This window comes from Cydia pomonella, chromosome 21 (genome assembly GCF_033807575.1).
Source record: "Cydia pomonella isolate Wapato2018A chromosome 21, ilCydPomo1, whole genome shotgun sequence".
Lineage (NCBI taxonomy): Eukaryota > Metazoa > Arthropoda > Insecta > Lepidoptera > Tortricidae > Cydia > Cydia pomonella.
Genome location: NC_084723.1, coordinates 1,023,743 through 1,037,488, shown reverse-complemented (window position 1 = coordinate 1,037,488; position 13,746 = coordinate 1,023,743). Strand labels below are relative to the sequence as shown.

At 37.9% G+C, this 13,746-nt stretch overlaps 1 protein-coding gene across 1 annotated transcript in view; it reads right to left on the bottom strand.

The window, feature by feature from the left end:
• The window catches only part of LOC133529544 (octopamine receptor Oamb), a 256,980-nt gene that overhangs the window by 74,806 nt on the left and 168,428 nt on the right, over positions 1–13,746 (bottom strand). Inside the window, exon 2 of the mRNA XM_061867287.1 lies at positions 1,994–2,157. Coding sequence (XP_061723271.1) covers positions 1,994–2,111 — 118 coding nt within the window. The 5' untranslated portion in view covers positions 2,112–2,157. The remainder of the gene's footprint in view (positions 1–1,993; positions 2,158–13,746) is intronic.

Sequence of the window (13,746 nt, the reverse complement as noted above, 5' to 3'; positions counted from 1 at the left end):
TCGGTCAAGGTCAGCGCGGGGGGCTCCGCACGCCATCGCGGCATTCACGAACCTAGTATTCATAGCATCTACCGCTTCCTTCTTTGTGCTATATTTTTTGCCATTTGCATCTACCACGACTTCTGTGAAGTCTACAGGAAGCAGTACATTTTTCCCTCTTTCTTTTACTATATACCACATAGTTCTGCACGAGTTTTGTGTCACGGCCATCTGAGATGAGTAAAAATGCGTTTTGCGTTGCAGTATCGCATGTTTATATTCGATATTCATTTTTTGTAATTTATTAGCGCATTATTTGATGGAAATCTGATTCTATTTTCATATCGTCGGAGTCCCAAGTTTATACAGTAGATGTCGCTTTGCGACTCTCTAAGGCATGTAAACAAAAAGGAAGGATTGGAAAGTTTCGCACCCTTCTGGTCAGCCTCTTTAGCTCTGTCTTTTAAGAGCTTTTGAGCTGTTAAGTGTGTTATTTAGATTTCAGCCACCTCATAGTCATACTGGCTGGAGTCAAATACTCGGTTTGAAGTAGCAATAGCAATAGCCCTAGTGTCCAATTACTTTAAGCGAAACAACTTTAGGCATAAGTATCTCTTTGAGAATGTACTTGAGCTAACATTGTTAGTGCATTAACGGTTTTTGTGATGTTTTGAGAGTAAATACATTTTATTTTAATAAGGGTTTCTTAAGAAGTTTATTTTTATTTGGTATCGTTTTTAAACAACCAGTTTTTCTGATTTTATACGACAATTGTAAAAAGTTGATAAAAAACTATTTTCAACTCAAGTTTTTATTACATATTATACGGCCCGATTCGAAGAATGAGAGAGGTTTAGATAAGTTCTCATTTAGATATCGTTTTTATGTCGTGTAATTGACTGAAGCAACTCGATTCGGGCAACCAATGTCACTTTGACGTTAGAAATTTTCTAATCCGAATCGAGTTGCTTTAGTCAATTATACGACATACAAACGATATCTAATTGATAACTTATTACGATATTTAATATCGTAGATAGATCTTCTTGAGATCACAGCGGAATCGAAATAAACGTCATTTTTGACATGTCGTGTCTGGTATCGATTTTTTAAGGATCTTAGCATCTTAAACGTGTCTTAATCATTCTTCGACTCGGGCCGATAGTGTTCCCATCTAAAAAAAGTGAAGTCGAACTACAAAACAAATTCTATTCTATTCTATTCTATTCTTAAATATGAATAATATTCTATTATGAAAACTTTTCGATTGTTTTCTAAGTTTAAGCCAACTCTTATCCTATTGTCTTGACGTGTGGGCGGCTAGAAGATAATTATCAATCTTAAAACTATCTGATATTTCATTGAATTGAATTTACATTTGTAATTGTATTCTTCACGTCTTCCAACAGCGCCGCGCATGCTGTATCGTGGATTAATTTGGTAAGTTGTTGGATGAACATTTTGAATACTAATTTGATTACTTAATTTATTTGAGGTAGGTTAATTGGCTTATTAGTTGGTTGATTGGTTGGTTTGACGTTTGCTTGAATGGTTGGTTGTTTGGTTATATCATTAAATATGTATTTCGTTACTAGGTTGGTTGTTTTGTTTTCTGGTTGGCTGCTTTGTTAGGTGATTGGTAAGCTGATAGTTTTACCGTTTGATTAGCCTGGTTGTGAGTCTCACCAACAATAACGAACACGAGGATAAGCACGAGCACGGCGAGAGAGACAAAGCTGGCAGGCTTGCCCCAGCTCACGTCTTCCAGCAACGCTGCGCATGCTATCTCGTGCATTAATTTGATACGTTGTTGGATGTTAATTTGAATGGTTGATTTGTTTGAGGTCGGGTAATTGACTTGTTGACTGGTTGGTTTCATGTTTAGTTGGATTACTGAATGGTTGGTTGGCTGGAAGTTTGATTAGTTGGGATTATGATCGGTAGGGTGGTTAGTTAGTTAGTTTGATAGCTGGTTGAGTAGTTTATTAGCTGCCTGGTGATTTATGAATCTCACCTGCAATGACCAGCACGTCGATGAGCGCGAGCACGGCGAGAGAGACGAGGCTGACAGGCTCGTCCCAGCGCACGTCTTCCAGCAGCGCCGCGCATGCTGTCTCGTTCAGCGAGCGCATAGCGCATGGTCAGCACAAGGGAGGCTGTGTCAGGTCGCCATTGGTTCTGCGAACAAATACATTTTATGGTTAAATATTTTATGATATTATAAGGCCTATTTATCTCTATATTTGAAGATGTCGTAAATATGCTCATAATACGTAACAAACATGTTTATTTGATAAAACAGTCCCAGCGACAGACAGCACAGTATCATGAAAAAAAAAGCTTCCAAGTCTGCAAATCTAGAGGTATTACATGCGCGTTGCCAACCCTAAAACCCCGCAGCCTCGTTGAGCTCTGGCAACCTTACTCACCGGCAGAAACACAACACTATGAGTAGGGTCTAGTGTTATTTAGCTCCGGTTTTATGTAAGGTTTTCCACAATTGGGCTTTGCTCTAGATCTGGAATGGGATCCGCTGTGCACTACCATACCTACAAAGCGAGATGACATTCACAGTGTCCATATCTTTCTTGTGGACGTGATTTAAGGCCACACTCGGGTCCAAAAAGTGAGTGGGCGTTTTTCTATCGAGTGAAAGTTAAAAAAACCAGGATTCGAATCGATGAATCGCTAGAGAAAATCCTATTATGATCTAATGAAGGGGTACAATTTTTCAGAAATTCCGTTTTCTGAACCTACGCCGCCTTAAAATAAATAAATTATACCTCTTTAAGAGGTTACGAAATAAAAAGCCAATTATTTATTTAAACAACCATAGGGCAAAACAGAGAAATTAAAGTTATTGTTATAAATAAATATCAACATGGGGTCTGCTTGGTAAGTAATCCCAAGAATTAGTGTTGGCACTAGTTCTTACGAAAGCGACTGCTATCTGACTTTCTACAGGGAAAATTTAGGATTATTTTCCTCACGATGTTTTACTTCACTGAAAGTTACATTGCGAACTTTGAGATCGAAATTAGGCATAATAATTACAATGTTGACGAAGGACGGAAGCAAAGTTTTTTACTCGCCGAACCCTTCCCTCCCCTTTGACATGAGCTGCAGAGTCCCTATTCTACAAAGGGTAAGAATCGGTGTCGCATTACAAGCCTAAAGTTTGTAATTTAGTGTTCAAGCATATATGGTCATGGTATGTGGGTAAGTAGGGCAAGGTATAGGCGACAGCGTTTTCTCGTCAATCCTGACGATCTACCTGGCCTAGTCGGTTGTGATACTGCCTATGAAGCCGATGGTCCTTGGTTCAAAACGCCGTAAGTCAAGTCTTGGGTGTTTTTATGTATTTAAGTATTAATATTTCTGACGACCGGTCTGGCCTAGTGGGTAGTGACCCTGCCTACGAAGCCGATGGTCCCGGGTTCAAATCCTGGTAAGGGCATTTATTCGTGTGATGAGCATGGATATTTGTTCCTGAGTCATGGGTGTTTTCTATGTATTTAAGTATTTATAAATATCTATATATTATATATATCGTTGTCTAAGTACCCTCAACACAACCCTTATTGAGCTTACTGTGGGACTTAGTCAATTTGTGTAATAATGTCCTATAATATTTATTTATTATTTATTTATATTTATATTAAATAAAGCCTTATTGGGCTACAGTAGAGCTTAGTCAATTTGTGTAATAATGTCCTATATCTATCTATATAAGTGTAAAATCTTACAAATATTGCGATTCAATCCTGAAGAAATGTGAAGAAATATTTGTTTTTACAAAATCATACAAAAACGGCTGAACAAATTCGATAGGTATGATATATGTAGATTGGAAATGTCAGTGTGAAAAGTGACGTCTTTCAAACAAAAACGTATCCATATTGTATCTGGACCCAATATTATAATTGACATATCTTAAAACTCAAATCAGGATGTAGGTTTTTTAATTTTTTGAGTACTAACACATTCACTGCCAACGTTTTCATAGCGCTACGCTCGTAGCCGATCCCAGCGTTTTCCTGCTTTGTAGAGGAGCGACTGCGAATAGAGAACTCGCCGAGCGAATTCCCGGCACTCAATGTGTTAAACTCTGTTGATACACATTTTCATTATATTTGTATCAAAAGGAGTGTTTTGGTTAATAAAATAACAAATATATTTCCTGAGGATAAATATACTACGGTATACAAATTAGAGGGACGTTTTGAAAGTGTGTACCTAAAGGTTAATAAATCATCATAAACGGCTATGTAACATCCTTATAAATTACCTCACTTTTCTTATTGCCATTCGTTTCGGTACACAATTCCTTTTGTTTTTGTGAAAAGTAAAAATTTTTTTACAAGCTTTTATGGTTGACGACTGCACTTGCTTCAACAGAAAATTATTAATACTCATCGAGATAATTCTAACAAAGAAAAATACACTTGTTGCGTTGTTTTGTTACAGAGTTCCCATGGCCACCTCATGTGTCCATAGAAACAGAATCACTCAGGAATCAGATCAGCTCATTGGTACGCCATTTTATATCCTAGCGGACTTCGACCTTGCATTGTCATCCAATTTAAATATGGATCTAATTTAGCTTGCAAGATTTGACCCAAACATACAAACATACAAATACTGTAAGTTAAATAAAGGTTGTATAAAGCGAGTTTAACAGTTTCAATACGCTTCCTCGCTTCACTCGAGCCGCTAAACTCGTCCCTAATTAACCGTCTAGCCCCCGGCCTTTTGTTTGGCTTTGTAATTACTTCACAGAACTCTATTTTTGGTCACGTGACAGTTGGCAGAATTAGTTTGGGCTTTAATTGTGCTGCGATCTGGCCCAGTCAGAGACTTTCACGTATAGACTTAACGTTGATCCAACCAACTTGATAACCAAAATTTTTTTTTAAATAGTTTTTGATTTGGGTTCCTTAAGGGATTCGTATAAGAACGAACGTATTTGACGACCGGTCTGGCCTAGTAGCTAACCGATGGTTCTGGGTTCAAATCCCGTTTATTTGTGCGATGAGCAAGGATATTTGTTCCTGAGTCATGGGTGATTTCTATGTATTTAAGTTTTTATATATTATACAGGGTTCTTTTTAAGCAGATAGCCATACGATATAAGTTGTGAAAAGTTCTTAAAAAAATCTTAGTGAAATAAAAATAAAATTTTATTTAGCTTTCAATGTGTAGCCACTTTTTGAAATCCGAATATTCAATGCGTGCTTGGTCACCCTTAAGTACGCAAGGCTCGAAGGCGGGGCATAGTTTAAGCGAGACAACGCATGCAAATCGGACGCAGTGTGCCATGCCCCATAGCGTTATCAAGTAGCACGAGATACCTTTCTCTGTATATCTCACTTACCACTATTAACAAATAAGAGGATAGTTTTGTTGCAATAGAGCGAACGAGCAAAATATGACCTCGAGACTAGAGAGGGCACTAAACTCGTCGTCCAATTTTATTTTATTTTTTTTATTTTTTTTTGGGTTTTTATGGGAGTTTAGAGGTCCAGTTCCTCTATCATATCCCTTGAATGACGCCGGGATGTCCCGAAGGGACATCCCGGGGGAAAGAAAGGGGGGCCTGGTTCTTGAGGAGAACTCAGGTCTTTCACATTGTAGTGTGGTGAGTGTTGTCTAGTACGTTTGTTTAACTTGATAAATTAGATTTGTATGTAATTATGTTATATGGTCTGTCAGTATGTCCTACGGAGGAGAGCGAATCAGGACTGATTCCCACCAGCATGGCGTGAAGTCATGAGCGGCTCTTAGATTTTTACTAAATATTAGCCAGAGCGGCCGCCGCTGCAGCCATCTCTTCGGCGGTGATGACACCTGAAAGACCTGTAAGTGAAGGGGTACACCCACTCTTTGGTTTATTTTTGAGATGACGGGAAAATGTTTGTAGGTTTTGTAAAGCTGTAGTCACTTCTGCGTCTGTCAAGTTTGTCAATTCTATTTTAAAAAGGGCGTCAGGTGGGAAAGTCTCTTTGAGTGGGGGATCAGTTTTCTGTCGAGTCGTGATGTCATCGTCTGGGTCTGTCAGTATATGTTTCGGTCTTCGTCTGCCTCTTTTAGGGTCTTGTCTGGGAATGTAGTCAACTGTTTCATTAATTAATGGGTTGGAGTGATGAGGGGCACGGTCAAAGTAACGTCGGGAAGCCATTTGAAAAAAGTTTTGGATAGATTGAAGATTCATGTCCCTATGGAGGTCAATGTTCCGTACAAACCATGGAGCATTGAGCGCTCTCCTTAGGAATCTGTTTTGCAATGTTTGGAACGTGTTTAGCTTGTGTTTGGAGGCATGGGCGAAGACCACACTGGCGTAAGAGAGAACGGGGCGTACGCACGTTTTGTACAAGGTGATTTTCCCTCTGATTGACATGCTGCTCTTGTGGTTTAACAGAGGGTGCAGCCGACCCATAATGAAAGCTGCCCTGTCCCTGACTATTTTGATATGCCTATGGAAGTTTAGGCGGCTGTCTAAAGTTACGCCTAAGTATTTTGCACTATCGCTCCATTGTATGGGCTTGTTAAAAAGTTTTACTTTGGTATAGGTGTTCTGGGTGTGCTGAAGATCACAGCCCGCTTTCCTAGTGAAGAGGACTGCGACACTTTTGTCTGGGTTAACCTCAATCCTCCAGCGGTCGAACCATTCCCCAAGAGAATCCGCCGCTCGCTGGAGAAGTGAGGTGAGCCCATCCGGGGAGCGAGAGGATGCGTAGAACGCCGAGTCATCAGCGAATAAGGCGTATTTGACTCCCACAACTTTTGGGATGTCATTTACGTAGAGGGAGAAGAGTGTGGGTGACAGCACCGAGCCCTGCGGCACGCCTGCCCTCACGGGATGAAAGGTCGAGAGGGACCCCTCCACTTTGTAACCAAAGCATCTGTCCGTTAAAAAGTCTTTTATAATGTGGAGGAGACGAGATGGCACATCAAGACTGGCTCGTCGTCCAAGATGTTAGTTTAACTGCTCGGTGAGTATTAACTTAGGCACTGTAATTTTAACCTGGAGGTGCTACCCATTGCATAATTAAGGAGTGCGCTCGTACTGGTTTTCCTTAGCGTCGTTCACAGATGCGCTTGATAAGCAAGTGGATTTACATAAAACACAACAGACAATCACTCGGCAGGCGTTTGTGATGCCCTGATTGGCTATAAGATAGCATCCCTTCCTAGTGTATTGTGATGCATCGCATGAGTACAATATGGATATCTTCAAGGCTAGAGTAAATAGGTATCTCATAAGCATGTTCCACCGTAGACCTACTTAACCTTGATAAACAAAAAATAGTAAGTACTCTGTGTGCTTAGGCCTAACTTTTAATTGAGTTAGGCATTAAAGTCATTAGATAAAGTGGTGATAAATAATGGTTGGGTTGATAGTTTGAAGTGTTAGAATCCTGTGGCAAAATTACATATATTTTGATGATAGTTTGTAACGTTATGCCTATAATATTCTAAATATGATAATTACCTACATATTCCTATTCAAATTATTATTTTTTTACATGATATTTACCACTAGCTTTTCGGTGAAGGAAAATATTTGTAAAGAAACCAATATACATCTGCGATGAAATCCAAAGGTATGTGAACCTATGTAAAGTTCCCAACCTGCATTGGTCATCGTGGGGACTATAGTCGAATTCCATTCGCGCATGAGGAGGCCTGTGTTCATTGACTTATATATTACTTCGTAAAGACGGGCCTTACGGGCACCAAGAATGGGGCCAGCAAACTGGTGAGCACAGGAATGCCAGCCAATCGTGCATTTCAATACAACTAGTTGCGACCAATCGCGTTGTGCCATTCAACTGGTGCGCAAACAACCCCGAAATCGCGACGTGACATTGGTTGCCCGAATCGAGCTGCTTCTGTCAATTATACGACATACAAACGATATCTAAATGAGAACTTATCTAAACTTATCGTCATCGTATCTCATTTTTCGAATCTGGCTTTATGAGTATGGGTATCTGTTATTCCCCAGAGTGCTACTTGTTGCACTTCTGTTCAACCTTTCGTCCTTTGAACATAAAACGAACCGTTTTCTATTCGACTGCTTCACTCGCCTAATTATCAGAGATCGGCAGGGGTGAGCTGTTTTTACGTCATCAATGTCATGTTGCTGTGTCTTGTAGAAAAAACATACATTTGTTAAAAGAGCTACAGAATAAAAGACAAAAATATAAACTCGAATTACCCGCGCCAAAATTAGAAATATACCGCAAAAGCCCTCATTATGCAGCAATAAAATATTATAATCACCTCCCCAATTATTTAAAAGCAGAGAAAAGGGTCACTACGTATGCCAAGAAGTTGAAATCGTTCCTTGCTAAAATAGCATATTATTCAGTAACCGATTTTCTAACTGATAGTTTTATTAAGTAAGATAGTTTTGATCTCCTAAAATTGTAAAGATAGTTTGTAGTTTTTTTTTAATGCTTTATTTAAGCAAATGTTTGCCATACCCTATTAGGGTCCATGAGATACTATTATTTTGTAACAACTTACTTTTTTACCATGGTGCAATAAACGATTATGATTATTATGATTATGAATATGGATATGGAGTATATTAAAAGAAAAGACAAGATTTAAATGATTAAACTAAAATTAGAATTCATTAAAAAACGAGTGCTAAGCTTTTTTATTTATTGTAAATTTAATTTTCTGTGCTAACTATAAATATTTCTATATTTTCAATTTAAGTTTGTTCCGCCTTGTGTTTTATTTGATGTTTATTTATATAAAAAAAGATTTTTCTACATCCACTGATGTGAGTGGAGTGAAATGGATATACAATATATTTATATTATGTAAGGAAATGCTTTAATACTAGATGAAACTTTTATCTTTCTTAAGCAGAAAGCTGTGCAAAATAGATTAATCACATTCCGTAATATAATTTAATTACATTATAATTATTAATTACACATGGGGTAATTACCATTAAATTACAAGGTATGTCCATGTTATACAAAAACTGAAAACAGCTCACCCGCGCCGATCTATGCTAATTATATTAGTGCTGGGAAATAACGGCCGTAGAACTTTACAGTTCCCGTTCGGATGCAGACTACACCAGCAGGACTGAATTAGATAATAGTACATTACTATAGAGGTCGGGAAACGTAGGGTTGCAGGCCAAGTAGATATGCGGATAGAGATACGCGGCCGGCAACTCCGTTTCTCGCCGAGATTTGTATAGTGCTTTTCTCAAACTTGCAATTAAAACAAAAAATTGTAGTCAATTTGTTTTGTGGCGAACTACTCGGCTCGCCACTCTACCAGCGGTGCTTTACGCGCGTAAAGCCGCGCGCCGGCGCGATGGGCCACCGCCGTTGCTTAGCAACGAATATGCACAACAGATCACCGCACCGTACCTATATTTGTTGATGGTTGAATGCCAAGACCAGGGGTCGGACAAAAAGTGCGGATGACGTAAAAATGACGTAATCTTGCACACAGGATGATGTTTGAGTTTGTATTTAAACTTCCGTGTGACATGTAGTAACAAAGTAGTATTAATGAAGTTACAAAATAATCGTAAATAAATCCATGGAATTAATAATACATTTATGCATTTTTTTATGAAATTACGGAAGTTTTCATTTTGTAGTTGCACCCAGGGTATGTTTGCTGCTATCATAAAATTTGTAAGGTTCATATTAAATTCACTTTGCCCTTTTTTTCTACGTTTCCGACATGTTTGGTTGTCTCCAAATGTCTTTTAATATTGCTTACCTTCGTTGGTATATCTTGATTACAGCAAGAGCAGTATTCGTGTTTGTCACGTACCTCCAAAAACGGAAAATTGCCACAATATTCGAGTAAAGATGACATTTTAGAGCGTTTTCTTATACATTAGTAAATATAAATTTTAGCTAAATATAATCGTGAGGATACAATAGCTAAACAATAACGAAGTCAATTTATTGTTCATCTGATTGACAATGTGTCAGTCAAAAACGTACTTACTCATTTCAAGTGGCGATATCGTTTAATAAAGAGGTTGATAAATGATAAGTGATAATTGTTTACGAAAATCAAAAATACTATTTGAAATCATCCTATAAGTGGTTTGACGTCATGCGCACTTTTTGTCCGACCCCTGGCCAAGACGTTGTGTCACAATTTGACGTTAAAAAACAAAAGAAGGTTGCTTTACAGTCCTAGGTGTGTAAGGCAGTATGAAATTCCTTTACATATCATCTTTCTACTCTCATCGCACCTGATATGTAGTATTTCCGGACCTAATTTGTCGTAAGTCATGTTATTATTTCATAGCAAGTTTAAGAAAAGATTTTTATTTTCCAAGTAGCCACATTACAATGCGCTTATGAACGTCAAATAACGCCGGCTCAAACCCTACACCTCTGACCCGAGAAGATTTAATTCCCTCCTAAATTGGAGGAGGGTATCCCAATACGGGACCGGCAAGAAACTCGGCGGGACACATCTTCTCAAAACATTACATCTTATACTTACATGAATTAAATAAGAAAAAACAATTTCAATTAATATGAGATATATAAAAAAAACATAAAATAGCATATAGTAGAAATTTTCTTATAAAAATGTGATACATTATATGGCTAATGCAGGACGAAAGGATAAAATAGGCCCTTGAGGCATTTTGCCAAGGATGCTGGCGGCATTTTCGGATCCGGATTGCAAACACTAATTGCAATACTTATACGTTGAGAAAGCCGCCAGCTCTTCGGTCACCAGTTACGTCAACCAGACGCTTCGCGATTTCTGCAAAAAATTAAAATTACCCAATTATTGTACTTTTATTCGGAGCAAAGGAATTTTGTATTAGCTGTAAGTGGAAACTGTTTTGGCTTATGTTCTAACTATATCTTGTACCTTATTGTATTATTATGTGCTGTATGTTTCCCAAATAAATAAATTAAAATTAAAAAAAACTTGTGCGCGCTGGGATGTTATGGACTAGAGTTTCAGAATAATTTAGATATTAGGTAACACCTGCGTGATGGCCGTTTCTTCCATCGTGTTTCGCGCGGCGCGCTATATTTATTGTTGCCTTCTAATTTTCTGGCTTTAAGGGCTTAAAGCCCTCTCTTAAAACCTAAAGTTACTTACAACACTTCTTAAAATAGACACAAGATACGAAACGACTCACACAATGAGAGTGGCAGTAAATTAACATGGAAATTGCCTAAACAAAAGATATATTAGGGTCTTATCGTCCCAGAATGTAATTAAAGAGTTAGGTTACCTATTCTAAGCTGAAGGTTTTTTTTAGCGCTTACGCAATGCTAACGATTTTCATCCAAATAGGAAATTAATAAAATATTTTTTGCTACTTGCACCAAAATTGGGAGTTAGTAAAATTAGTAGTAGGGATTAAGCTAAATTTTAGAGTCGGACAAAGATAAGTTGACAGCGATTTTGATGACCCAGCTTGTTCAAGTGTTAAGTAAACGTCATAAATTCGTAGAAGTTTGACGTTTAAAATAATACTTGCACTGTCTGGGGTGCCAAAGTCGCTGCCAACTTATCTTGATATGACCCTATTACTTTTGTTCCATTATATGTATTTTGAATTACTACAACATACCTACATTATATGTTTTTTTTTTGATTTTGTATTTTGAAGTTTATAAATATAAATAAATAAATAAATATTATAGGACATTATTACACAAATTGACTACGAGTCCTACAGTATGCTCAATAACATATTGACAATAAGGTTTGTGTTGTGGGTACTTAGACAACGATAGAATATAATATATAAATATTTATAAAAAACTAAATACATACAAAACACCTATGGATTCTACAAAACACCTATCTCAGGATTTGAACCCGTAGGCCAGACCGGTCGTCAAAATTTATTTATTTTTGATTATTTATTTTTTACAGTGTAAAGGTCTAGATGAGATATGTTTGACGCCAATGACTGTCTGTGTGTCGGTCTGTGTTATCGTTATGCGTCAGATACGTAAATTCCGGCCGAAACCCTCCTATAATTATACTTACAATATTTCTGGTCTAGCCCAATGCGGATTGGGGACTTGACATACACCTATGAATTTCTTCGCAGATGTATGCAGGTTTCCTCACGATGTTTTCCTTCACCGAAAAGCTAGTGGTAAATATCAAATGATATCCGCATTGGGCTAGCGTGGGGGCTATAGCCCGAGCCCTCTCGCGCATGAGAGGAGGCCTGTGCCCAGCAGTGGGACGTATATAGGCTGAATTATTATTATTATTATTTCTGGTCTGGTGGTGGTTGGAGGCCAAGACACACTTTGGGTCGCTGCGCCAGAGGAGTAAGTAAGTATATTTCTGGTCAACTATACTGCTCCACCTACGATAGAGTTTTTTAAAAGTAAGTTCAGAGCCAGGCTCGTAATAAGCCAGGGTCGCCGTTACCGATTACGGCATTGATGGCTATTTAGCTCTCCAACAGATGGGCCGATATTGATGCGATTTTTTACATGAAAAAGAGTTTCTCTGCGGTTTTTAGCTGTTTCTGAAACCGATCTAAAAGTTTCAAGTGTCTCTGATCTGATGATAAGGCATTTTTGGCATAAAATGAATAGCGTAGGGGACTAGGGGATCTTTTATAAAAAAAAACAATATTTATTATTAAGAACTATCAGCAAATAAATACTACATTAGCGAATGTACTATTCTTTCCCGGAAATCGACTTCAGGTGTTTTCCATTTGTTCTATTTCCGGGAACAAGATATGAGAAAATAATTCCTACTTGTTCTATTAATATACCCGTCGAAGTTTAATGTTACAAATGAGAATGTCCCATTTTCAAGGATGCAAAAGGAAATTGCCATATTTCTTAAGTCCCTATTTTAATAACAAATTCACTACCAGCGACCCGCTTAGCGGGTTTTCTGTTCGTTGGTGTTTTTCGCTGCATACGGATTTTCCCATGTTACGGACGTAGCGCGTAGCTTGCGCTGGCACTGAATGTGTTAAGGGGGTATAATTTGGCTATAATTTAAGGCTTTGGGGTATTTAATACCCATCATTATAATAGGCCATAATTACGACTACTGCGATGTAACAACTACAATTATGTCAGTATAATTTAAAGCCCAAAATTGTGGGTTTGAATATCAGCTTTCTGATGTGTCCATAGACTACGGTGATTATCGCAGCGTACTTACTAATGGCACTTAAGTCTTTTATGCCAATGTCCAATATTTAGTACATTTTCCAAAAAACGAAAAGACAGTAAAATTCTATGTGCCTATTGAATCTGCTCACAGAAATTCACGAAAATAAAGGAGAACACCCGGACAGTAAGTATACCATATAACTATTTATTGTAATATGGTGGTGTATAGGTGATAATCTTAACTAATTTTTTTTACTAAATTAAACTTGTCTAAAAGAATAACAATTAAAAAATTATATATAAACTTGAACATATAAAAAAAAAGTTAGTTCACCGGGCGAGATCCGAACCCGTAACACTCGTTTAACAGTCCGCGTCTTAACCCGCTGGACCAGACGGACAGTGGCCGGCAACACGAAATTAGCGACCATATTCTGCGTCGAAAGAAAAACGCATGAAAACTCGAAAACACGCGTTTTCCCAAACATAAGACTAATCTAGATCGATTGTTTACCCCCAAAAACCCCCACATACCAAATTTCAGCAAAATCGTTAGAGCCGTTTCCGAGATCCCGGAAATATATACATATATATATATTTATATACAAGAATTGCTCGTTTAAAGGTATAAGAT